Source organism: Takifugu flavidus, chromosome 7 (genome assembly GCF_003711565.1).
Source record: "Takifugu flavidus isolate HTHZ2018 chromosome 7, ASM371156v2, whole genome shotgun sequence".
In the NCBI taxonomy this organism is placed as follows: domain Eukaryota; kingdom Metazoa; phylum Chordata; class Actinopteri; order Tetraodontiformes; family Tetraodontidae; genus Takifugu; species Takifugu flavidus.
In genome coordinates, this window is record NC_079526.1 from 6,970,268 (window position 1) to 6,992,410 (window position 22,143).

At 46.7% G+C, this 22,143-nt stretch overlaps 2 protein-coding genes across 9 annotated transcripts in view; one reads left to right on the forward strand and one right to left on the reverse strand.

Annotated features, from left to right (window-relative positions):
- Positions 1-14,739, forward strand: part of slc44a5b (solute carrier family 44 member 5b) — a 22,701-nt gene extending 7,962 nt beyond the window's left edge. The window contains exons 2-23 of one of the 6 annotated variants that reach the window (XM_057037972.1): positions 913-961; positions 4,267-4,340; positions 5,548-5,632; positions 5,753-5,837; positions 5,950-6,063; positions 6,580-6,640; positions 6,715-6,838; positions 6,985-7,029; positions 8,333-8,416; positions 8,532-8,644; positions 8,737-8,868; positions 8,954-9,053; positions 9,125-9,217; positions 9,293-9,380; positions 9,494-9,756; positions 9,861-9,955; positions 10,043-10,146; positions 10,228-10,301; positions 10,398-10,468; positions 10,732-10,820; positions 11,014-11,098; positions 12,566-14,739. In XM_057037972.1, coding sequence (XP_056893952.1) covers positions 913-961; positions 4,267-4,340; positions 5,548-5,632; positions 5,753-5,837; positions 5,950-6,063; positions 6,580-6,640; positions 6,715-6,838; positions 6,985-7,029; positions 8,333-8,416; positions 8,532-8,644; positions 8,737-8,868; positions 8,954-9,053; positions 9,125-9,217; positions 9,293-9,380; positions 9,494-9,756; positions 9,861-9,955; positions 10,043-10,146; positions 10,228-10,301; positions 10,398-10,468; positions 10,732-10,820; positions 11,014-11,098; positions 12,566-12,675 — 2,138 coding nt within the window. In that variant the 3' untranslated portion in view covers positions 12,676-14,739. Of the gene's footprint in view, positions 1-912; positions 962-4,266; positions 4,341-4,391; positions 5,263-5,547; positions 5,633-5,752; positions 5,838-5,949; positions 6,064-6,579; positions 6,641-6,714; positions 6,839-6,984; positions 7,030-7,894; positions 7,919-8,332; positions 8,417-8,531; positions 8,645-8,736; positions 8,869-8,953; positions 9,054-9,124; positions 9,218-9,292; positions 9,381-9,493; positions 9,757-9,860; positions 9,956-10,042; positions 10,147-10,227; positions 10,302-10,397; positions 10,469-10,731; positions 10,821-11,013; positions 11,099-11,317; positions 12,508-12,565 lie in introns of those variants that run through there. The other 5 variants (XM_057037971.1, XM_057037973.1, XM_057037975.1 and 2 more) reach the window with 5 other exon arrangements.
- LOC130528508 (LIM/homeobox protein Lhx8) lies at positions 14,123-18,930 on the reverse strand. Of its 3 annotated transcripts, none has more exons than XM_057037981.1 (7): positions 18,610-18,930; positions 17,550-17,675; positions 17,305-17,426; positions 16,688-16,908; positions 16,356-16,459; positions 15,901-15,996; positions 14,123-15,350 (listed from the first exon to the last, which is right to left on the reverse strand). In XM_057037981.1, exons 1-7 carry the CDS (start codon positions 18,688-18,690, stop codon positions 15,126-15,128), a joined length of 975 nt encoding a protein of 324 aa, XP_056893961.1. In that variant the 5' UTR covers positions 18,691-18,930; the 3' UTR covers positions 14,123-15,125. The 3 variants fall into 3 exon arrangements, with proteins under 3 accessions (XP_056893961.1, XP_056893962.1, XP_056893963.1); XM_057037982.1 differs by lacking the exon at positions 18,610-18,930 and adding an exon at positions 18,158-18,293; XM_057037983.1 differs by lacking the exon at positions 18,610-18,930 and adding an exon at positions 17,954-18,120.
- Between the last annotated feature and the right edge of the window lie 3,213 nt (positions 18,931-22,143).

Sequence of the window (22,143 nt, forward strand, 5' to 3'; positions counted from 1 at the left end):
GTGACCTACGCTCCTGCAGCAGAGACCTGTAATGAATGCACAGCGTCGGCCGGTGGGTTACTAAAAATGGCTACAAAAACACTCCGAACTGAAGCGCAGGCTAACACGGGTGGAGAGGCCAGACCGCCTGCAGTGGTAAAGAAAAGTAGATAATAGGGATAAAATGAGATAGTAGCGCAGCTCCGGTTGCAGCCGGAGTTTTGTTTTTAGAAGTGCTGTTTATCTTCTGCCGTTCTTTAAAATGATATCTTGTCTCAAAATCACATCTATTTCAAATATGTGTGTATATTTACCAGGAATGAGTCATACACTTTTTACGTTTAAATAAGGCCTAAAAGGCAGAAGTGATAATAGTGGTTTGTTGGCTGTGGGAACCGGGTCTTGTTGGCTCCCCCAATAGAGCCCATGAAATCCATGACTGGTGTGTCAATCTGGTCTTCGCGTTGCGATGGATCCAGATGAAACAGCCACGTTTTCACAGGTAGACGGGTCTCTGATCCAGCACAAAAGCTGTGAGTTCTGAATCCTCCCAGCGGTGAAGGAAGAGCACTTAGACGAGGACACGAGTTCCTCCACACAGGAGGTCTTTTTGCTGCATGAATACTGTCCCTGTTCGCCGGCGTTTTATCTCGGCGTGGATAACTTTCCGTCTTTATTGCCTTCTCTTTCCTCGAGTGCAGTAATGTTGCCAGTCGTCCCACTGTAATGTGGGGATGGCGACCAGGGAAACACAAAGCTCCTCTCTGTTGAAGTGTTGTAACGACTGAGCTCTGTGGTGTAAATCATTTCTTTCCATGACAAGTGAATGAACAGAGAAAGAGGTGTCCCTATAGATACACACTAGCCTGAAAATGAAGGAAACCAACCATCTTCCTGCCCTGCTGAACTAACCTGACTGTACTTCCGTTACAGGTGAGCCGCGCAAGTTTGACCCCAACTTCCGAGGGCCCGTTCACAACAGGTACAGCGCCGTTCTACTTTCTGCTCATTACTTCTCATACTGCCATTAAAAAATCCATCTAAAATAATTAAATGTGTTTACTCTTTATACACCACAAGAACAACACTCACTCTTATTGATTTTACCTATTGTGTAATCATTTTGGCGTCCACGCATGGCCGGGGCTCCCATCGATCCGTCATTTGTCATGCGGCGTTAATAAAGATCTGGGCCGGACGGTGGCAGCTCGCTCCACTCCACCGCACAGATCGATGGAAATAAGTCAGGCTGGTGGCTGGAATCAGGCCGCGGACACACACTATTAACCAGAGAGCTCTCATGCAAACAGATGTGGACCTGTGGTTTAAATAAGCACATTAGCTCATATTTGAGTTCCCAATACTATGAAGGACCTGCTCCCAGAGCCTCCTGTCTGACTGTTGGTGTAAAATATTAGCGCTGATGTGATGTGTGTTAATCTTCACCAAGAATTTGACACTGTGATGTGTAACGTGCTGCTGTAATGTTCTTCTAAGAGACCAAGCTTCTCCTCTCTAAAAAGATGTTTCTGTGTTGCAGCCCCTCCAGAACAAGCCATGCTTGTTGCCTCTTTTATGACTATCTTTGTCCTGAATTTTTAGCATGCTAACTGAGGCCTGTAGAGTCTGAGATGTACAGTAGCGCTTTGTTTTTTCTGCTACATTTTGGGTTACGTTGCTGAAACGTCCACTCTTTGGATGATTTGTAGCCATTGTGAATGTTTTCCACTTGTAAATATTTCCCATGAAATGACCATGTGAGTTCCCCCAGCACGACGGGCGGCCACACTGGTCGCACATTTGCTCTTTATGATCCTGTTAAACCTAAACCGGAAACCAGCCACAAAGAACCACTGGAATCTCAGCCGTTATATATCGGAGACCACACTTCCTGATGAAAAATTAACCCACATTTGGCCATCAGAAGTATTTGAAAGCGCTGCTGAATCTGCTGAAAGGCTCCAGTTAAACTGTTGAGCTTCTTGCATCAGAAAATGGGACGAAATGAAGTTTTCTTTCCGCAGCACAATAAGAAGCAGAATTTGCTATAAAGCCACGTCCCCGGGGGTCTCACTGCAGGCTTTTCTTGATGATTTAGTCATTTTCAGAGATAATGTAAGCTCTTATCTCTTTTATGTTCAGTGTCAGTTTAGCAGGCTGCCGTGAAGGCATGTTGCAGTCTCCTGTGTCTCTTTATTCCTGCCTCTCCAGCCCATTTCACTGCTCCAGCTGGGTGAAGGCACCAAGGATACTTTGATGTTGCTGCAGCTCAGAGGCTCGTCTTAATGAGAAGTGGGAGTGAACCGACTCTGTGGTCATCTTGTTTTTTTTTAATGCAGGCTCAATGCTTAAAAGAAGCAACCGTGTCTGTAATTACACCGCGGTTCTCTGAAGATCAAGCAGACATGGATAAAAACTCTCCAGAAATAACCAGGGCCAGATGTTTCAACATGACTGATTCGTGTTCAGCTGCCTTGTGATTTAAGGAATTCTGTTTTGCTAAGATGAGCATTAAGGAGCTTTAAATGTCAGCCACAACACAGGGAGATCAATGCTATGTAACATACTCCGTGCTATTCCAGGTCAGTGCTTTCACCTTTGACAGCTGCCGACCAAACTTTGGTGGTGTTCTCACTGAGCTTCTGGCAGAGTTTTACCCTTTTATTTCTTTCCAAGGCTCCTGCCAGTACACTCAACAAACACGGCTTTGGATCTAAGTGTACGGCATCTGGGGAGATTCAGTGTTTGGGAGCATGTCCAGGTTGCAGTCCATGTGGATTTGTTTTTCGATTTTTTTTATTTTTTTTTTGTGGGAGTGCATCCCTGCGATAAGAGAGCAGTGCGGAATTGTTTTCATTCCATCACTTTGTCAGCTCCCCTTCAACACTCAGACGGGCTTCAAAGGTAGCTTTGTGCTGCGTGCGCAACCGCGCTGCTGTGTTTGCTCTTTCGCTTAATAATGCAGAGTCGTCTATACGGCGGAGGCTGGAAACCCGGCATTTGCAGAGCTGTGGAGGAGAGCCAAGGTCGCTCTGAGACTGCTACCTCTCCCGTCCTGTTGTAGCCTTTAATCAGCTGTGAGTTGTGACTGAGCAGTGGCCAACACTGCTGACAGCTGAAGACCAGCCAGTGAACACGAAATCCTATGTTTGTTTTATGCGTAATGCATAAAATTAAACGATTCTCCCCGTCCTCCCGCACTGCACAATATGGATTGCACACGGCGTGGCAAGTTTTTCTGCCTTTATATTCCGTCAGTGTGAGACTGTAGCTGTCAGCCAGCAGAGCGCTGCCCATTTTAGCCTCCTTTGTTTCTCTGTTATCTTCCCAAAATAATTGCTTTCCGTGCTGAAAGTAGCGCCGACATTCCCGGTGCTTGATAGGAGTCAGGAGTGCTTCAGCATCCTTTCTTATAACAGTTATCCGCTCCTCCAGCCTTCTATTATTGACTGGGGGGGGCTTCTCCCTGAACAGATTATAGGGCAGTTATATTGTTATAGCCATAATCCACCAGGTGGTTTGCAGGTCTACGCAAACTGGATGCAGGTTCATATTAAAATGGTGCTAATCACATTCTTTACTGTGAAATTATTAGCATTAACGGGCCTTTTGGGACCATAAATAGCAGCATTCACACCATTAAGCTGAGCAGAATCCCAGGGGCTGAAGGGTTGGATGCAGGAGGGTTTGACCTTGTAACCACGCTTGAGTTGAAAGTACAGTGATGAAATACGGTCAGGGCTCTGGCTCGCTCATTTACGTATACAAAAGACCTGATGAGGCTGCCTTTTGAATGGCAACACCAAGCACAATGGGTTGACGCCTGGTTTGGGCGGGTGCAGCCCTGTGTGAATAGTATAGTTTTCAAAGGGAGCTGAGACGGCTCCTCTCACAGGAAGAAAGCTTGTTACTGGAGACAGTGAGTAGTGAAGAGATCTACTTGAAAGCAGCAGAATGAGGCTACTGGTGAGACTGCGTCAGTCTTCAAATAGCTGCCTCGGTGCCTGTGGGACGGTTGACTCTGGGGGGTGGGATTCGGGGGCTCATTAGAAAGTCGGCAGAACTTCACCGCCGTCTCTCATCTAAACATCTCATCACCTGTCTTACAGCACGATGGCTGACAAGCAGGTTTGCTTTTCTGCTCCAGATGAGACGCCTTTGGGGCGTATTTTAGTCCTCACATTGCTAAAAAAAAAATGAAGCACTAAACAAGCCTAATATCCCTCTGCCATATTGGTTTCTCCACGCCAAAACAACTCTAATTTCCACACTTTGTCGCCCCCCCAGGAGCTGCACGGATGTGGTGTGCTGCATCATTTTCATCGTCGTCATCCTCGGCTACGTTGCTCTGGGAACTGTCGGTGAGTGTGAACCATTGCAGCCGATTACATCACGCGTAACGCCGCGCAGGCGGGCCCGTGAAGGAGAGTAGCGCGATATCCGGGTGGAATTGTGTCCTGCGAGCGCGAGCCTTTCGCTCCTCCTGCGTGTGCCAGATTGTTCGCAGCCACAATCTTTCACTGGTGGAGAGCTGAGAAGCGGTAATAATACGCCGCAAACAAAATAAAGCCTCTCTCCACAGGATCTTCAATCTGTTTTTGTTTTCCCTCATGTGATTTATATTTTTAATCTGACGGTTAAAAGTAGGTTTTCTGAGGAAGTGGGAATTCTGTCACGCGCAGCTCCACTCCGGTGGAGATAATCTCAAGAGTCTTACTGTTTTGATGTCTCCGACTGGATGACCAGTCATTCCCCGCGGCTCCCATCTCATTCAAATTTTCTTCCAGCCATTTGGGTTCATTCAAGTGCGGCGGAGTGTCCACTTTGTCTGGCCGACAGAGGACACGCAGTCCTGTAAATCTTTTCCCATCACCTCTCCTTTTATGTTCAGCGTTTGTCCTTTTCCGCTCTCCCTTCAAGTTCTCTCCTCTGAATTCATTTTCCGGGTTCTATTTTCCACTTTTGCCTCTCTCTTTGACTCGTGGACCACTTCACAATCCATCACTAATTAAGGTAACTCCGGTCCCGGCGCTCTCACCAGAGCCGTCCCTCGTTGACAGTGGAGTCACGTCTCCATCTGGCCATGACACACAGGAAGGACCTCCAACTCCCAGTAATTTAAAAAGAGCAGGAGCTGTGGCAGGCCGATAAGTTTTGACTCAAAACGCTCGCTGGAATGTCAGCAATCACACGGGAACGTGTTATTTCTGCTAATTTTCCTCACGTCAAAGAGCGACGGGCTGCTGTTTCAAATGAACCAAGGTTTTCTCGGCAGGGGGAAAGGTCTCGACACCACGTTGTTTGGGCATGTAAACGGAAATTAAAGGATTTTCAGCGCTGCCGATGCTCTCATCAAGAGAAGCGGGAGCACACAAACGAAAGAGGATTGTTCTGCTGTTTTGTGTTGCCTTTTGATTGCAGGTTGCGTTAATTGTGTTCGTCTAGACTAGACGGGCAGCCTGCGTGTGTCAGTTAGAGCCACCGAGAGTCTGAAATGGGGATAATGGTGTGATGGCTCTGAGGACACCAGCTAGCGCCACACACTAATCTGCTGTCTTTTGCTTCCAGCCTGGATCCACGGTGACCCCAGGAAGGTCGTTTATCCAACCGACAGCCACGGTCAATTCTGTGGCCAGCAGAACACCCCCAATGCGTGAGTGCATGAGTAGCTTCAGTAGTTTCACTACCGTTTAAAATATGCTGCATTTATATTTAGAAAGGTTTCTATCTCAGCGACTCCCTCTATAATCTCTCTCATTGCTCGTTTCCACAGAAACAAAGCCATATTATTCTACTTCAACATGTTGAAATGTGCCAATCCTGCAGTTTTAATTAACCTCCAGTGCCCTACAACCCAGGTGAGAGAGAGAGCGCCGCCCTCTCTTGACTCTTGCTCCCCACATTTGCTCCACGCTTGATTATGCGAGATTGACGGGCTTTCTCGTTAAGACGGTGCTTTGCCTCCCACAGTTGTGCGTCTCCAAGTGCCCTGACAGATTTTCAACTCTCCTCGATGCCTGGAATACCAAAAACTGGGAATATTACAAACAGTTCTGCAAACCAGGATTCAGGATGGGCCGGAAGGTGAGAAACGGCAGACGAGGCGGAAACGATTTCCCCGACCGTTGCGTCGGAGACAGTTTTAGAGAGGGAGTCGGACACAGGACAGGTTGCAAGCTTCCATCGCCAGACCTCGGCAGTCTGTCTGAGTGTCCGGATGGAAGCGAGCAGGCTGTGCACTGATGCACATCACAGCCCAGCTCAGTGACAGTGACGTTGGCACCGTGTGTGTGCGTGTGTGTGTGTGTGTGTGTGTGTGTGAGACCCAGAGTGTGAGGTGGTGTGTGGGAGCATCCACAGCTCGTTCTTATCGTCAGAACGGAACGTTTGATTTCCCTTCCCACACGCATCACATGGCCCTTTTTTGGTTTTCTATCCAAGGAGGCCGGGATCAATTTTACATAACAACATTGATCGATCTGCTTTAGAATGACGTCGTTTCCCTAAAGAAGAACCAATGGACGTCTTTTGATGTGATTCTCGCTGAGATGTTTGACATTTTAATGAAAGTTGGTGGAACTTGTTGGCCTTCTCTTTCAGTCGATTGCAGAGGTGATCAGAGACGAAGACTGCCCGTCTATGATCGTGCCAAGCAGACCTTGTATGTAAAGCTATGCTAACCATGCAAGCTTTTGGCGGAGCAGAGACGTTAAAATGATCTAATGTGCGTTGCAGTTGTTCAGCGTTGCTTCCCCGATTTCATAACAAGAAATGGGATTTTAACGGTTGCCAATCAGACCATCTTCAAAGACGGACACAATAACGAGCGGAGCGTCAGCGACCTCAAAGACGCTGCCAAGTAAGATCTGTTTCACTGCCGATTTGACTTTTATACATATGTTTTGTTGATACCGGGTCGAGTTCTGAAAGGAGAACAGCTGTAAACGTTGGATCCCGTCTGGCATCGGCTGCCTCTTTTTAAAAAAATGTTTATGCTGTCAATAGGGCGGCCGGTTCCCCACCCAGAGACTCCAGGACAAATATTACAGGGTAGGACCGGTGTGGGCCTGACACTGATCTGTCACTGACGCCAAGAATGTGCCCAAGCACATTCGTTTGCATGATGATTGCATGAAATTGCAGCTTACGCACAAGTTTGAGGGGAACAAACTCGCAGCAGCTGCTTCCCAGATTTTAACCTGTGGAGGGGCTGAGATTAGAGAGAAATCATGTAAAGGCTGCTTTATTCTAGTAAAACCACATTTGACGTAGAGCTTTCGTCAGCGGTTTCTTTCTCTAATCAGAGATGACGTGCTTATTTCTTTTCTTTTCTCTGAAGTGAGAAAAAGGCTCCAACATTAAAACCCTTTTCCCAAATTATGTTGAAATTGGGGAAGCATTGTGGGTAATGAATGCAAGAACTGGCAGTGTTACATAAAATAAAATGTCAGACGTTCACCATAGCTCAAACATTCTACTATTCTAACTAATCAGGGTATTTACAATGATACATAACATAAACAATGTCCTTTTTCTTCACTGCTACTCAGCGGAGTCAAAAGGTGCCTTTGTCTAGTTCAACTCTGTCTCAAAGCAGCTTTTTTGTGGACCGACTGTCCTACTTAAGCTCTGAGTTTCACAAAGTCTCCCTGTTGCTCCATTTGCGGAAGCAAATGCAAATTAAAACTGAGTCATACATCTTTTTTAACATTAACCTAAAAACATCAAGTCATCTACTAGTGTGGTGCCCAATAAGATAGTGCTGTGGCGCCCCCTGGTGGTCGTCATGGGTGAATAGATGGAGGTTTTGCGGCGCTTGTGTGATCCGGACCAGTAGAGTTCCTCAGAAGCGTTTTCATTGTTTTGTTTGTTCCAGAGACGTTGTCTTATTGTCTTTCCTTCCTCTGTCATTAAGCCGTTTTTCTGGACAGCCATCAGGGTGAGATGACATTTAGCTGAGTCATTCTGGGGCGCACAGCAGCTTTCAAAATAAGAATAACACAATAATACGAAGCAACGTCACTGACCTGCTTTGATGACGTGTTGTCTCCATCAGTAATGAGTCTTGCCCTGTATTGAATAATAACAATAAAATCTATTAATGTCCCTCCCCTGGTTTTTCCCTTTTTTGTGCAGCGTTGCTTATTAGTAATTTAACTTAGTGCTGCTGCTTATTTTTTACTTGCATATGTTTTAAATGACTGTGTTTTATTTGACAGTAAAGTTGAAAAGGTCTAAATGTTTATGGAAATAAGCTACTAATGCAGGCAGAACCCCCCCATCCGCGAGATGACCTGTCTTTAACCCCCCTTCGCCTCTCTTCACCAGTTGTGTTCTCTCGTTATCCCTTCAGAGGCATCGCCAACCTGCTCAACGCCAATGAGGTTGGAATGAAGATCTTTGAGGATTACGCCAACTCCTGGGACTGGATTCTGGTGTAAGCGTGGCTTCGGCCTGATTTTAGCTTTGATCTCCTGTGTTGCCGGAGCTCCTCCTGCTCTGGGCTCCACTCAGCAGAGCTGAGACCCAGTGGTGTGTTTGTGCTGCTGCAGTGCTCTGGTGATAACCATGCTGGTCAGCCTGCTCTTCATCCTGCTGCTGCGCTACACCGCCGACGTGCTCTTCTGGCTCCTCATCTTCGGGGTCATCACAGCTATTGGCTACGGTGAGAGCCCCCCCCCCATCCCCTGAACAATTTAGCATCACAGCAAAGGGAGACAGGTTTGATGGCGTTCTGTCGCTGCGTCCCTCCTGCAGGTATCTGGCACTGTTTCTGGGAGTACAGGAGCCTGAGTGGGAAGCCCGGCGCTAATGTCACCATCTCTGACATCGGCTTCCACACAGACTTCAGCGTGTACCTGCAGCTCAGCCAGACATGGCTCATCTTCAGTGCGTGGCCACTTCAACACCTATTGTCTGTGCTTAACACCCATTTTTATTCACGCTGACTCATTTTTACGTGTCTGCTTTGCAGTGATCGCTCTTTCTGTGGCGGAAGGCGTCATCCTGGTGATACTGATATTCCTGAGAACAAGACTGCGCATTGCTATTGCCCTGCTGAAGGAAGGCAGCAAGTCAGTGTCCATCATTTGTGTCACCATTTGTGTGTTGGAGCTAAAAAATATCTGCTCTTTCCTGTTTTCAGGGCCATCGGCTACATCATGTCCACTCTCTTCTACCCCATCATCACCTTTGTTCTTCTGGCCATCTGCATCTCTTATTGGGCCGTCACAGCCATGTATCCTCCTGTCTGCATTCTAAAGATAATGCACAGAGAAATGTAAAGATATAACTTTAACTGGTTTGACTCCAGCTTCCTGGCATCATCCGGTAGCGCCATCTACAAGGTCACTCCAGCTGATGACAAGTGCATGTATGCTAACATCACGTGCAATCCAAATGTTAGTACACGGCTTTCAAAAAAACGCTCTTTTAATAAATCTGATCACGAGCGGTTAACTTTGCTACGATGCCAGTGTAACAAATGTCTAATGTCTTTGGTTTTGTTTTTTAGACTTTTAGCCAGACCAATGTTACCAAAGTGTGTCCCGGCTCACAGTGCATGTTCGCCTTCTACGGGGGGGAGAGCGTTTACCATCGCTACATCCTGGTGCTCCATCTCTGCAACTTGTTTGTGTTTCTCTGGCTGGTCAACTTTACCATCGCGCTGGGCCAGTGCACCCTGGCTGGGGCCTTTGCTTCCTATTACTGGGCCCTGAAGAAGCCAAACGACATCCCCGCCTGCCCGCTCTACTCCTCTTTTAGCAGAGCCATACGGTATGAACGCGCTGCGCCACTAGGTGGCACTATTGCAGCACCAAACATTTCCCCGCTCGTGTATCAGACCCGTGTGTCCATAGTTTCCTGTGGTTCTTTCACAGTTACCACACTGGTTCTCTTGCTTTTGGTTCCCTGATCCTGTCTCTGGTGCAGATGATCCGAATTGTTCTGGAATATTTGGACCACAAGTTAAAAGGTAAGGTGTGACATTTTAAAGAGAAGAGGCAAAAACAGCCCTGCTGACCTTATTGTGTATTGAAATTCAGTGTTGTTTGATTGACAGGCGCTCACAACGCCTGCTCTCGATTCCTGCTCTGCTGCCTCAAATGCTGCTTCTGGTGCCTGGAACGCTTCATCAGGTTCATAAACAGGAATGCGTACATTATGGTGAGTTCAGGAACAACCGTTTCTCTGAAGTGATGCTGTTGGTTTGGCACCGATCATCTCTTCCTCCCTCCTCACTAACAGATAGCAATATACGGAAAGAACTTCTGCACCTCGTCCAAGGACGCCTTGTTCCTCCTGATGAGGAATGTTATTCGGTAAATCACCTTTAAAAAAAAAATCTGTTTTTAAAAAAGCGGAATTTGTGTCTGAACCCCTCCCGGGTGGGTGGTTTCTCTGCCTCTGTCCTGTAGGGTGGCTGTGTTGGATAAGGTGACGGACTTTTTGCTGTTCCTGGGAAAACTGCTGATTTCGGGAAGCGTTGGTGGGTTTCTTCCAGCGAACACGATCTATAACTTAAACGTAAAGAAAACAGAATCGGGACGATACATCGGGCTGAGTAGGAAGCCGATCACGAGTCGCACCGTGGCGGCTGTCGCTTTGCATTACTGGTGCAGAATGATTAAATATGGCTGCAGGAGCTACAGAAGGTTTAGTGCTACTCGTGCTGTAGTATTTCCACTTCCTGCTACTTAACTCTTTAAAAGTGCATCTGCTCGCTCTCACTCTGCTCCCCTTTGGTTCCAGGCGTGCTCGCATTTTTCTTCTTCACACATAAAATACCAATCATCCGAGAGGAGCTGCCGACCCTAAATTACATCTGGGTCCCCCTTCTGGTAAGGATAAGTCATTAAATCATGAGACCGGCGGAGCAGGGGTCATTTTCCACAAGATTTAGCCGAACTATTAACACGCAGAAGGTTCCGTCGGTGCATTTAGGGAGGCTGCTTGTGTTTTTGCTGTTTTTACTGCGGAGGAAGTCCTGAGTTTCAGCGTGACTAATGTGACTATCGTGATCTGTGTTTTCAGACGGTGATTTTAGGATCTTACATGATCGCACATGGGTTTTTTAACGTCTACTCCATGTGCGTGGACACGTTGTTCCTGTGTTTCTGTGAGTACGACCTTGCGTTACCTCCCACGTCTCGGGTCTCTTCAGACACCTCTGAGCTTCCTCTGAATGTCTCGCTCCAACTAACTCTCACTAACTAAGCTCTTGAATCTTGCACGGCTCATTAAACCTGCTCTCTCTGTACTAAGTTTGTCCTTTCTCCTCCCGTCCCGGTGCTCTGTGCGTGGTCCGCTCTGTCTGCTCCTCCTGTGCTGGGTCCAGGTGAAGACCTGGAGAGGAACGACGGCTCTTCCTCCAGGCCCTACTTCATGTCTGCCGGCCTGCACAAGATCCTGCGCAGAGGGGAGGAGGGTGCTAAACTATGCAGCGCCTCCTGAGCGATGCTTTGACTGAACTACTGACTCTTTCTCTCACTTCTCCATATCTGCTGTAAATGCGGGCACCTGGTCTGGATGTTTGAGAGCGAGCACTGCAGGGCTATCTATCAAAACCGGCTGCATCTTGTTCCGGCCTGGGCGTGAAATGGCACTTCACAGAAAAGGCATCGAGGACTAGAAAAACAAAATACCTGTTTACTTCCTGTCTTGAGCCAACTCAGATATTTGCCTTTTTCTGCTACGCCCGTGTTCTTTTTTCTTTCTTTTTTTCTTTTCTCTCTGTATTTTCTGACCTCTGCCTTACTGAGAGGGTACGTGTCAACTCGCAGGACGGATGCACAGGCTCAGCTGAAGATGAGCATTTTTACACACAGACACACAAGGACTTTAACATGTACAGAGGCCGCAGATGAACTATGCCGTCGTTCATCCCCACAGACAGTGGTGGACCTATGAGGCACCCTCTTGTCGCACTTTGGTCTTCTAGTGTAAAAGTGTATGCACTTTCACATGTGAGGAAGGACCCCCTGGTCTCTTTCTTCTGTCTAGCATGATTCTTTTTGCTGGTTGTTGATGTTTATCATCAGTTTTATACGAGTCCACTAAATTAAAACAAGTACATCGATCTACCGGTGTGTTACCTGCACACTCGCCAAAACAAAGCTGTCTTATTTTACTTTTTTTCCCCTCTTTCTTTTTAGACTTTTCCATTTTGCTAATCAGACACAAACTTTAGCGAACATGGAACAGAACCCGATGGTTTGCGGGAAAGTTCTGAGCGCTGAATCCACTAGTTTATGTGCCTAGTTGTGAGAACATTTGAGAACATTGTTATCTTCTTCTGTGGTTTTAGACCTTAACACCAGGAACTTTTTGCGATACCGTTTTTAAAAGGATGTCAAAGCCATTTTTGGTAACTTTTTTTATTGGATGGTTCCAGTGTAGTGCTGTTTTAATACAGATTACAATACAATTGTCTGTAGGTTACTCTTTGTTCTTTTTGTACAGAACTTTTCTATCAGTCCAATCCAACAGAAATGTGAACCTTTTTTTCAATAAAGATAAATGGTGTAAGTACTGTCCGGTGCATTTTCACCTGAGTGATTAACCCCCTGCTACTGCTGCCTCCTAGTGTGGGATCTGGAAGTCAACAACGGCTCTCTGGAACGGCCCTTCTACATGAGCAAAAGCTTGGCCAGGATCCTGAACAAGAGGAATGCCAAGAAGCCGAGCAGGAAATAGAGGAAAGTGGAAGGAGAAGAGAGGCCGAAGCTCGGTATGAGCCAGCGTGTGCAGCAGTATTCAAAAGCGTTTAACACTATAAAGTGTTATGACCATTACGTTCACAACGATGTTACTCAACTCAGATATTTTAAAAATCCTTTCCATTTCATATGAAGTTTTAATAGGGACTGTTTTTGCATATACTCTGGCAGCCAGGCAACAAACGCAGGTTTTACTGGGACCAAGTTCTGCCCTCTCTTGTAGTTACCAGTATTGTCCACTTGGTGGTGCTGTTGCTCACAATGCTGTTCTGAGTGAACCAACGGTGAGCTGATAGCTGGTCTGCCACTAGTGTCATTACAGATGTTACCTTTAAACTGTCTCACATTGAGAAGCAGTCATGTGATCCACTCGTTGAAGTGACTTTTTTAATTGCCACTGAGTGTTTTATGGCATCAAGCTTATAGTTCACCTTTTAAAATGCTTGAGACTTTTTTATTAGTAGAAAATTTATAATAAGCAACTGAGTGACAGAGGGTTTTTTCTTAGATTTTAGAGTATATATACTATACAGGATGTAAAACGCTTTATGCCACATGCAGCCAAATGCACTTCTCTGCTTAATGGGGATGCTGTCTTGACAGCTTTGAGAAGTTTATGCAGTGATATTTTTTCCACCATTTTATCATCCATTGTCAGCAAAGCATTGTACTTCTGTGTAAGCTTAGGATTAAATAAGGGTTTTTTAGGGTCATTTATTGATCCTCTGGGGCTGGACCCTCTATATTCCTTAGTGGAATTATTTTGCTGCAGTTTCTGTGCAGTTATGATGTAAAAGATCATTATTACCGTAAATGTCACAGGGTGTATTTTTGTTTTTTGGTTGTTTTTTTTCTACCCGTCCTGATGAATGATAGCAGCTCCAGACTTTTCATTCTGCCCCCATATGAGCAGTGCATGCTCCAACTCATCCAACAAACACGTTTAGAAAACACAAAGCGGTTAAAAAGGGAGCGAAACGGTGCGTGCAGGCCAAAGTGGGTGTTACTCATACGGCACGTCAGCCTTCATCTTTTTCTGCGCTCTGTTTTTATGTGCAGGCAGTTCAGTTTACGTGACAGCTGATAAATGTGGATAAAACAGTTTCAATTCTTCCTCCTCCCTTCTAAGCCTGGAAATTAGATTCCTTTGGTCAGCCGCACAACAAGTGCACACACGTAAAACCAGTGCGTCAATTTTGGTCTCCAACTTCAACAGAAACGCAGCTCTAACGTGTTTTCGAACTGTGCAGACATGCCCCTCGTATATTTATTTATTTATTTGTACGCATTTATCTTGCATTTATAGGGGATGCATGTTTTTAAGAGAATGCACCAAATGTCTTTTTTGTATTTTTTATATATTCACGAGCAGATCGAAGGTGTCGGATGCGTACAGAAAGAGAAAAAGACTGCTCCCATCACAGTTTTGTGAAAGTAGACATTTATTGAACAGACTTACACATACGACGAATAAATAAAATTGCAATACTCGGAACACAAAACGATTTCAAGTTCACCTTCATAACGAGTGGACACTTTTGGGCCTGGTTGTTTTCCGCTCGGGTTCGCGCTGTCAAACAAACGACATTTCTATGAGGTATACACGGGGCGCTCCGTCGGAACCACAGAACAAAAGGAGTGCAGGGCAGAACGGGGGACAAAGTCACCGAAAATACACTCGAGGGTGCCAAAGTGTGCAGAGAAACGTCCAAATGCCCCCTACCCCACCCCACGCCACCCCAGAGTGAGAACTATTCACTGTGCAGGGCAATAATGGAGCATCTGAGGTGTGTGTGTGTGAGAGTGTGAGTGAGAGAGAGAGAGCAGCTCAAACATGGATGGAGGGGGTGAACTGTGGGCACAGTCTGGACTTCTGATGGACATCAGTTCATTTCTGCTGGCAGCACTCACGCGCCTACAAGCCTTCCTATGTTGCTTCTCTACATATTTTTGACAAATATGTCCCCTGTTTTCTTTGTTTAATGCTGATATGTAAACCACGAAGGACAGCAATAATAAATAAAAGCAAAAGTAGATGAAATAGCCATGATGTTTGTGATCTTTCTATGATTTAACAGTTCATTCCAGCAATAAAGTGAATATGAGACTTTCTCCACTATTCAGAGCTGCACAGTAAATCTCTCAAAGGGCCAGTTCACCCCAGGAACCCTCATGGGGGGGGGGGGGGTGACACACCCCACTGGTGCTGGGTTTGTAGAGCTCCAGCCAGATTCAGCACAATTCAAGAAAAACATTTGATCTTTAGTTTGAACGTGGCTTTATTCAGCTCCGCCGCTCCGGCATCAGAGAGGACGGGGCTGGAAGCGGCAGCCTGTCTTCAACGTCCCCGCTCTGCAGTCAGACTGAATCTGGCTGCAGCTCGGTGGGGGGTGGGGGGGGGGGGGGGGTAGCAGCTGAACAATCCCTTCAACACGACACGTAGTGAAAAGGCTGGGGCTCACTGTCTATAAAGGAGTGCAGGGCAGAAAGCATTGATCCCTCCGGGCCTCCGTACACGGTGTACTGCAGCTCCTCGGGGGTCGGGGGCTGCTGGGACAGGCGGCTGGGCTGCAGTGAGGTCATGGGAGCACTGGAGGTGTGGTTGGGGCTGACGTGCTTCTTGTGACGAGCTCGGCAGTTCTGGAACCAGACCTGGAGAGGAAGCTTTACCTGTCAGTTGCTAAACGGTGAGAAGTTGAACTTGTTAACATATTTCCTGCGGCCGAGCGATCCCGAATCCACCCCGAGGTCTGTTTGAGCTCCTGTCAGCATCTCCAACAGTACAAATGATGTCATTAATTAGACAGAATCATTCCAGATCAACATTGCCGCGCACGTTTGTTTGCCCTGGCTCGTGCACACTTCCTCCAGTCTGTTTCCTGCCAAGTTAAACTCCCCCCAGGTTAAGCGGAAGATTCTAACATAGCATAATTTAGCTGCCATATAATTTGTTAATGAACTTTTTTTTTTTTTTGGGACAGAAAAAATAGCTCTGATCAGCCTCCTGAACATTTCCCCTCTAAAGTAACCTTTTATTTAAAAAAAGAAAAGAAATGTAGACACTTGACCAGCTGAAGCGGTATTTTATAATGTGGTAAAAATCAGTTCAATGTAAATAAAGATGTGCAGCGGCTGAATATGACGAGTTCTGTCCATCCAAATATGTGTGAGCTGTTGGGCCAGTAGAGTAGAACATTCTGACCTGTATGACTCTCCGGCTGAGGCCCGTCTGCTCCGCCAGCTTCTGCAGCGTCTGAGCGTCGGGGTTGTTGTCCTGAGCAAACTGAGCCTGCATCACCTGCAGGAAGAGGCAGGAAAAACCCACTAAACAAATGAAATGACTCATTCAAATTCATCTGCATGTTTTATCTTTTTTTTTTGGTCCCCTATGGTGACATTACATTTATTTTAAAATAACCAATCATAAATGATCAGATTTTACTTGGCCGGCCTTTAAATAATAAGACTCCATTTTATTATCTGTAACCTTCCCCCTCTATTAAAGGGTGAATAAAATAAAGACGGAGCAAGGAGTAAAAGGGTTAAGATATAATTTGGCTTTTTCTTCCAGCCCAGTCTATAATTAAACAATTGACTTTGTTCCCTGCAGCTTAATGGCTTAAGATGATGATGATGATGATAGGGATGAAGGTTAACCTGCAGCTGGTCAGCAGTGAAGCTGGTCCGGGCTCTCTTGGAGGGTTTTGGCTGGTTAATCTCCTGTTCAGTGGGCACGGCCCCCTCCATGTTCACGCTGTTTCCTGCAGCAACGCCACAATTCTCACATTAAAACAGAAATACAAATTCATTTGATTATTTCTCTGTGTAAAATGTACTTTTCAGCCCTTCAGGGTATCTGTTTCTGCCTTTAATAACTTCAATATTTTTGGCAACATCAATTTTAATATTTTTTTCAAAAAAACGTTTTTTTTTTGAGTCGCTTTAAGGGGAAACCTGCAGCCACTTCTGCCTTGATCCGGCCTGCCCACCTTTCTCCACCGCCCGCTTGAGGTTGTCCAGCATGCAGTCGTAGTGAACCCGGCAGAGCACCTTCTCCTCCACCAGAGCGAACTCCTCCCCGGTGGACAGCTGCCTCTTGCAGGAGAAGCAGGCGAAGCAGGCCAGGTGATAGACGTTCCCCTTGGCCCTGCGGACCCAGTCCGTGGAGTGGATGTTCCGGCCGCAGCACGCACACCAGGTGCCGTACCTCCTGCAGAAGAGCCCAGCGTCACTTTCAATCCCTCAGTTCAAATTTGGGAGTTAAAGAGGAACCGTGAGTCCAAAAGATTCTGTGAGGAACGATTGATTAATGGTGCGTTTACTGACCGCCAACTGAATACGAACATTTTTATTTTCAAATACTATATTTGCCGTGATAATCAGAAATAAGCGGGCGCACTATTTTTTTTTTTAAACTATCTTAGTTTGAAAAATCTTTTATTTTTGTTCTGCGCAAAAAATAGTTGTCATAAGGTTGTGACAAAATTCGTTTAACAAACCGATTCCTGCGGAGCTCTTAAATTTGTTCAAGAGCTTCAGGATTTTCAACAATTGCTGTGTTGAAAATGAGAAGAGAGGCCGAGTTACATTTAATAATATTACATACCGAAAGTAGTCCATTTTGCAGAAAACTTCCTTTTCTTTTATGTAGCAGCTTGTGTGGCTGCCGAGCGAGGTATGACAGACGCTGCATGAGAGGCACCGCACATGCCAGCACAGGTCGTTAACCTACAGCAGAGACGGAGAAACAAATCATAAAAACCTTCAATTCCGAAGCATAAATCACCCGGCATCAAATCCGCCCTGCGACAGAAAACACCGCGCAATAAAAACCACCCGGCCGTGATTTACCTTCAATAAATATTTATCCACGATTTCTTCGCCGCAGTTCGCGCACACGGCCCGTCCCATCAGGGGCGCGGACGCCATCGCCTGCAGGGACGACGAGTCCTCATCCAGAACCTCCACCGACGCGCCCTGCGGGGATCAGACCAGCGGTTAGACAATTACGCACAGGAACGCGTTCGCGCCAGGACTCCGGCGGCCCGCGGCGCTGCTGCTCGTGCTGCTGAAAACTTTCCATTAAAATATTCATCCTCGGATTCCCGTTTTTCCGGCCTGACAGATCGTGCCAATATTTCGACAAGCAAAACACAACCAATAAGTGGGGAAAAGTTTGGTTGGACGCAAGCGGCTGCCGCGTTCACGGTCTCATCTAAAAAATCGTTCATCGCCCAACCCGGCCTCAAAGTTACCGTTGCGTCCCGGCCGTACCCCCCAACAGCTCTGCGTCTCCTTTGCAGTCTTCGCACATGATGCAGAGGTCACAGCTCCCGTCCGCGACTGTGGCCCGAAACCGCGCCGCGCACCATCCCATAAATATCATGCCGCTCTCTTTTCACCATGACAACGCGCGGCGATTACCGAAATGACATTTAAAAGAGAGGGGTAGTCATTACTTGCGCAAACAGACAGCACTTGAGCCGCTGCTTGTCCCGCATTACCATTACCAGATCTGCATGCGGGAGCCGGCGATTGCGCGCGCGCCCAGGCGCGAGCCGAGCACGCCACTTTCACGTGTCAATCAGCGGGCCGGCGCGAGGCCTTCTGGGGGGGTTTAATAGCAGCAATTAAAAGAAAAGGTGGCTCCGCTCCTCCGCCAACGACTAACTCAAAAGGTGAAGAGGTCTCATTAACTACTTGAGTTTTAATTGCAGAATTCCAAGAGCCGCAATTTTCTTCGACATTTCTGCAAATTGTGAAAATACTCAGCTGTCAGCGCGCGGACGGACGCATTTAAAGGCCTCACTTAGGTTTTATTGGCGGCGCATTACTGGCTGAAGTTCTGTCCCCCGGCCCCCGGCCCCCCCGGCCCCAGCCGGACCCCGCCGGGGTAGGTTTTGGCACCCACCTCGTTGCTGGACGCCACAGATCCGTTGTCGTCCTCGCTGCCGGGGCAACAGTCGCCTTTTCCTTCACTCTTCCAGCGCATGGTGGTGTCGGGGCAGCGCGCCTCTGCTCGCCGTAAGTGATGGAACTCTTAAATTCCCCTCCTGGAAGGCTCCGCTTGGATTTGATGCGCTGTTTGCAGAGGGAGGATCATAATATTTCTGCCCCCTCCACCCACCACCCACCTTCCTGTAGCCGCGCCTCCTCCCTGCAACACAAACTGGGCTGGAAAAAGCATTCTTGAATTAGATTTTCATTTGGTCAGATCATCCTAAAAACAGCCCTCTGTCTTTGTCTAGGCTGTCCTGACACACTCGTTAGGATTTGTCTAAAATAAAAATGAGATTGAGTCATTTAGTTTCAGTTTGTGAGTCACTAATTTAAAGAAAGAAAGAACCCGCACGTTTAGGAAATGTAGCATTGTGAATTACATGAAAGGCACAAAAAGCAGTAACACAATAATACAAATTATAAAATTCAATTGACTCATTCTTTGTTTGAAAATAATCTAATATCTGATTTTACTATAAATGTTTTCTTATTTTTCAAACTGCTTAAAAGAACTAAGAACATTTATTTTGTTTTAAGCATTTTAGGAATTAGAGCTAATTCTGCTGGTATAAAGGTGCCACAACAGAAATATTTAGTCGTTTATACATCTGCATAATTAGCTGTAAAACGCTTGAAATTTAAATTTGTGGTTAAATGTGCGGCCTTTAACACAGACAGAGAGATTATTTAAGATGGTTTGAGTTTTAACCTCATGGCTTTAACATATCTGTTGATTTCACAGGAACATGCTAATTATTACATGCTAACTGTGACGATGGGATCGGATGAGGAGTCGGTGTTAGCGTGTTTTACCATGAAAACAAATTTCAGAGTCAGGATGTCGAGTTAAAGACGATTGAAAAGGATCTAAAGTGACCTCTGACATTCTGATCCACCTCAGCAGCAGGATGCAGATGGTTCCGTATGCTGAACACCAACTTTCTTCTCCCTCTTGTTTTTTCATTATCAGTATTATTTTCAGTTACTCAGTCAACCAAATCCCTCATGCAAGTCATCTCTCTCTCTCTCTCTCTCTCTCTCTCTCTCTCACACACACACACACCACACACACACACACACATTTTTTCATTCTTATGGAATAACAATCTGACCTGCACCAGCATGAGTCTGGCTCCGTATCTCGCCATCACAGAGGGATAAAGGAGTTAGCGTGCCTCCATCCACATTTGTCCTGTTCCACCCGCTGCCGATAAATGTTTGATTTTTTCTTTCTTTTTTTAAGATCAGATAACGGATCTCAGGCGTTGCAGGCTGCACACACACACACACACACACACACACACAACACACACACACACACACAACACACACACACACACACACAGACACTTTCAGCCATGAGACAACCGCTCTCTGTCAGAGTTCTGAGCCCCCCCTCCTAAAAATCCCCAGAACCTCCAACGATGCGCTCAGGTGGTTTTGGTGGGGGGGGTTGATATGACGGGTATCTGGGCCAAGCATCTGGCGTGGCGTTCCTGATGCGACCGCAGATGTTGGGAAGGGCGGGCATGGGGAAATGTAACAGTTGCATGTTTTCCACCCTTCATGGGTGACTTGGTAAATGTTTTGGACCAGACCAAAACAACGGCCTCGCCTGTCAACCTGCTCTGCTGCCGCGTCGCCTCCACATCCGTCCCAACGGCACCTTGGAAAACGCCGTTGAGACGATTCAAAGGAATTCAAATGCACATTCGGCAAAAAAGCTGTTAGCTGAGCCTGATATCTGGGGTGATTAATCACCGTTTATTATGTGGAGAAAGCAGCCGTATTAGCCTGTAGGTGCTAAAGGTCAAGTGTCAGGTCCAGAGATATCGCAAAAACTAAAGTTGTTTACGAAGAGGCAGCAAAGTTTCTCAATAAACGCTGCAAAAACTGGTTGATTTCCTGGCGTTTCTGCGTCTGAAGTGCTTTTATTTTGTAGGAACCGGCTTGTTCCCATGATTGTGGAGGTGGCGGAGTTTGACAAGAGTGATGAGCCTTTGACCCCGGTGAACTTCAGCAGCCCTCTCCTAATTTTTGCCACTTCCACACCGACCCTTTGCTTCAACGGGGGGGGGGGGGGGGGCACCTACCCGTTTACTTCATTGAAATCAGGCAGAATTGGAGCAGTTTACAATTGGCACGGGGAGCTTTTTTGGCGTGACCTTTTCTCCTTGCTCTAAATGGGTACTCGTTGAATGTGGGGGGGGGGAGGGGGGGCTGAAGGAGTGGAGAGACTGGGGGGGGTAGAGTGGGGGCCGATGGGTGGAAATCACAGCGGTGAAAATGGCAGTTGCGGTGAAAGAAGGGCCTGATTGCATTGGGACAGCGCGCCGGAGGGAGCAGCCTGTTCAGCCCAATCAGAGCTGCACAGGGCAGAAAAAAAGTGCTCTTATCAGCCAGTAATGACCCACTTGACAATCACACAGGCACAAAACGGCTCTATTTAACGCTGATTGCAAATCCCGGCCCCCCCATCTCAGAGCTGCATGACTCCCCAGCACTTCCCCGCCACCTCCCAGCTCAGAGCCGAGAGCCGTCGCTGAATGGAATTTATAATCACCCCTCCTCTGTTTCTACACTAATTGTTATTTTAAGACTTGAGTTGTGTATTAAGCATTTAGCGCCGCTGAACCGGCGGCCTTGATTACAGTGTTTATTGTGAGCGTTAATGGCGTCTCCATCCCAGCCGCGGCGGCCCGACGTGGCGACTGCTGCAGCAGGTAGCGGCCGCGTCTACCTGCCGCCGACACGTGATGATTAACCCCCGAACACGTTCGGCCCCGCTGATTAATGCAGCACTCTGACAATCAATGAGCGTTTCAGTCCAGTCTTTGGACGAGATGGTCTCCGAAAATATTCGTTCCCGCCGCAGAAGCAGGCGTCTGACGCTTCGCTGCTCTAGACCCAGGATCCTTCTCCTGAAGGTCAAAGGTCAGAACAGCCCAGCTCCAGCATCATCCTGTCCAACACAGCAGTGACGGGGGAAATATCCCAGAAACTTCACCATAATTGTCTAATAAACATAAACAAAAGACATTAGGGGTGTTGTGACAGTATTTATGATGACAGTAGATCCATTTACCAAAATTCCTGATTACTCAGTAATACTGAAATGTTTAAGCAGTTCCACATAGTTAAACATTTATTCTGTGGAAAACTTCCTTGCATTTTTTAGTCAGTTTGTTTTATAAATATTAAGAACAGCTCAATACCAAAACACAGGACACCATATATAGAATAATTTGGGCTAATATAAGTAATAATAAGACCGATAAGTTTACCAGTAAAGATTCCTCCCACACTGTCATCGTGATGACAGACTTTATGATCAACCAGGAGATCAGTGGTTTTACAATCTGATGGTTTTTCCAGTGGCTGTACCTTCTTTATGTATTTACCTAGTATTGAATCAAATTGCGCCCCCTATAGGTAGAGGTAGAAC

What these genes read in the sequence shown, in the direction of transcription:
- LOC130528508 (XM_057037981.1), bottom strand. Translation starts at nt 18,690, where the DNA reads ATGCGCTGGAAGAGTGAAGGAAAAGGCGACTGTTGCCCCGGCAGCGAG. An exon ending in TGCAAAATGGACTACTTTCG is followed by an intron (nt 16,909 to 17,304) that starts GTATGTAATATT and finishes GCTCTTCTGCAG; the next exon opens with GAGGTACGGCACCTGGTGTG. An exon ending in TCACTGCTGACCAGCTGCAG is followed by an intron (nt 15,997 to 16,355) that starts GTTAACCTTCAT and finishes CTCTTCCTGCAG; the next exon opens with GTGATGCAGGCTCAGTTTGC.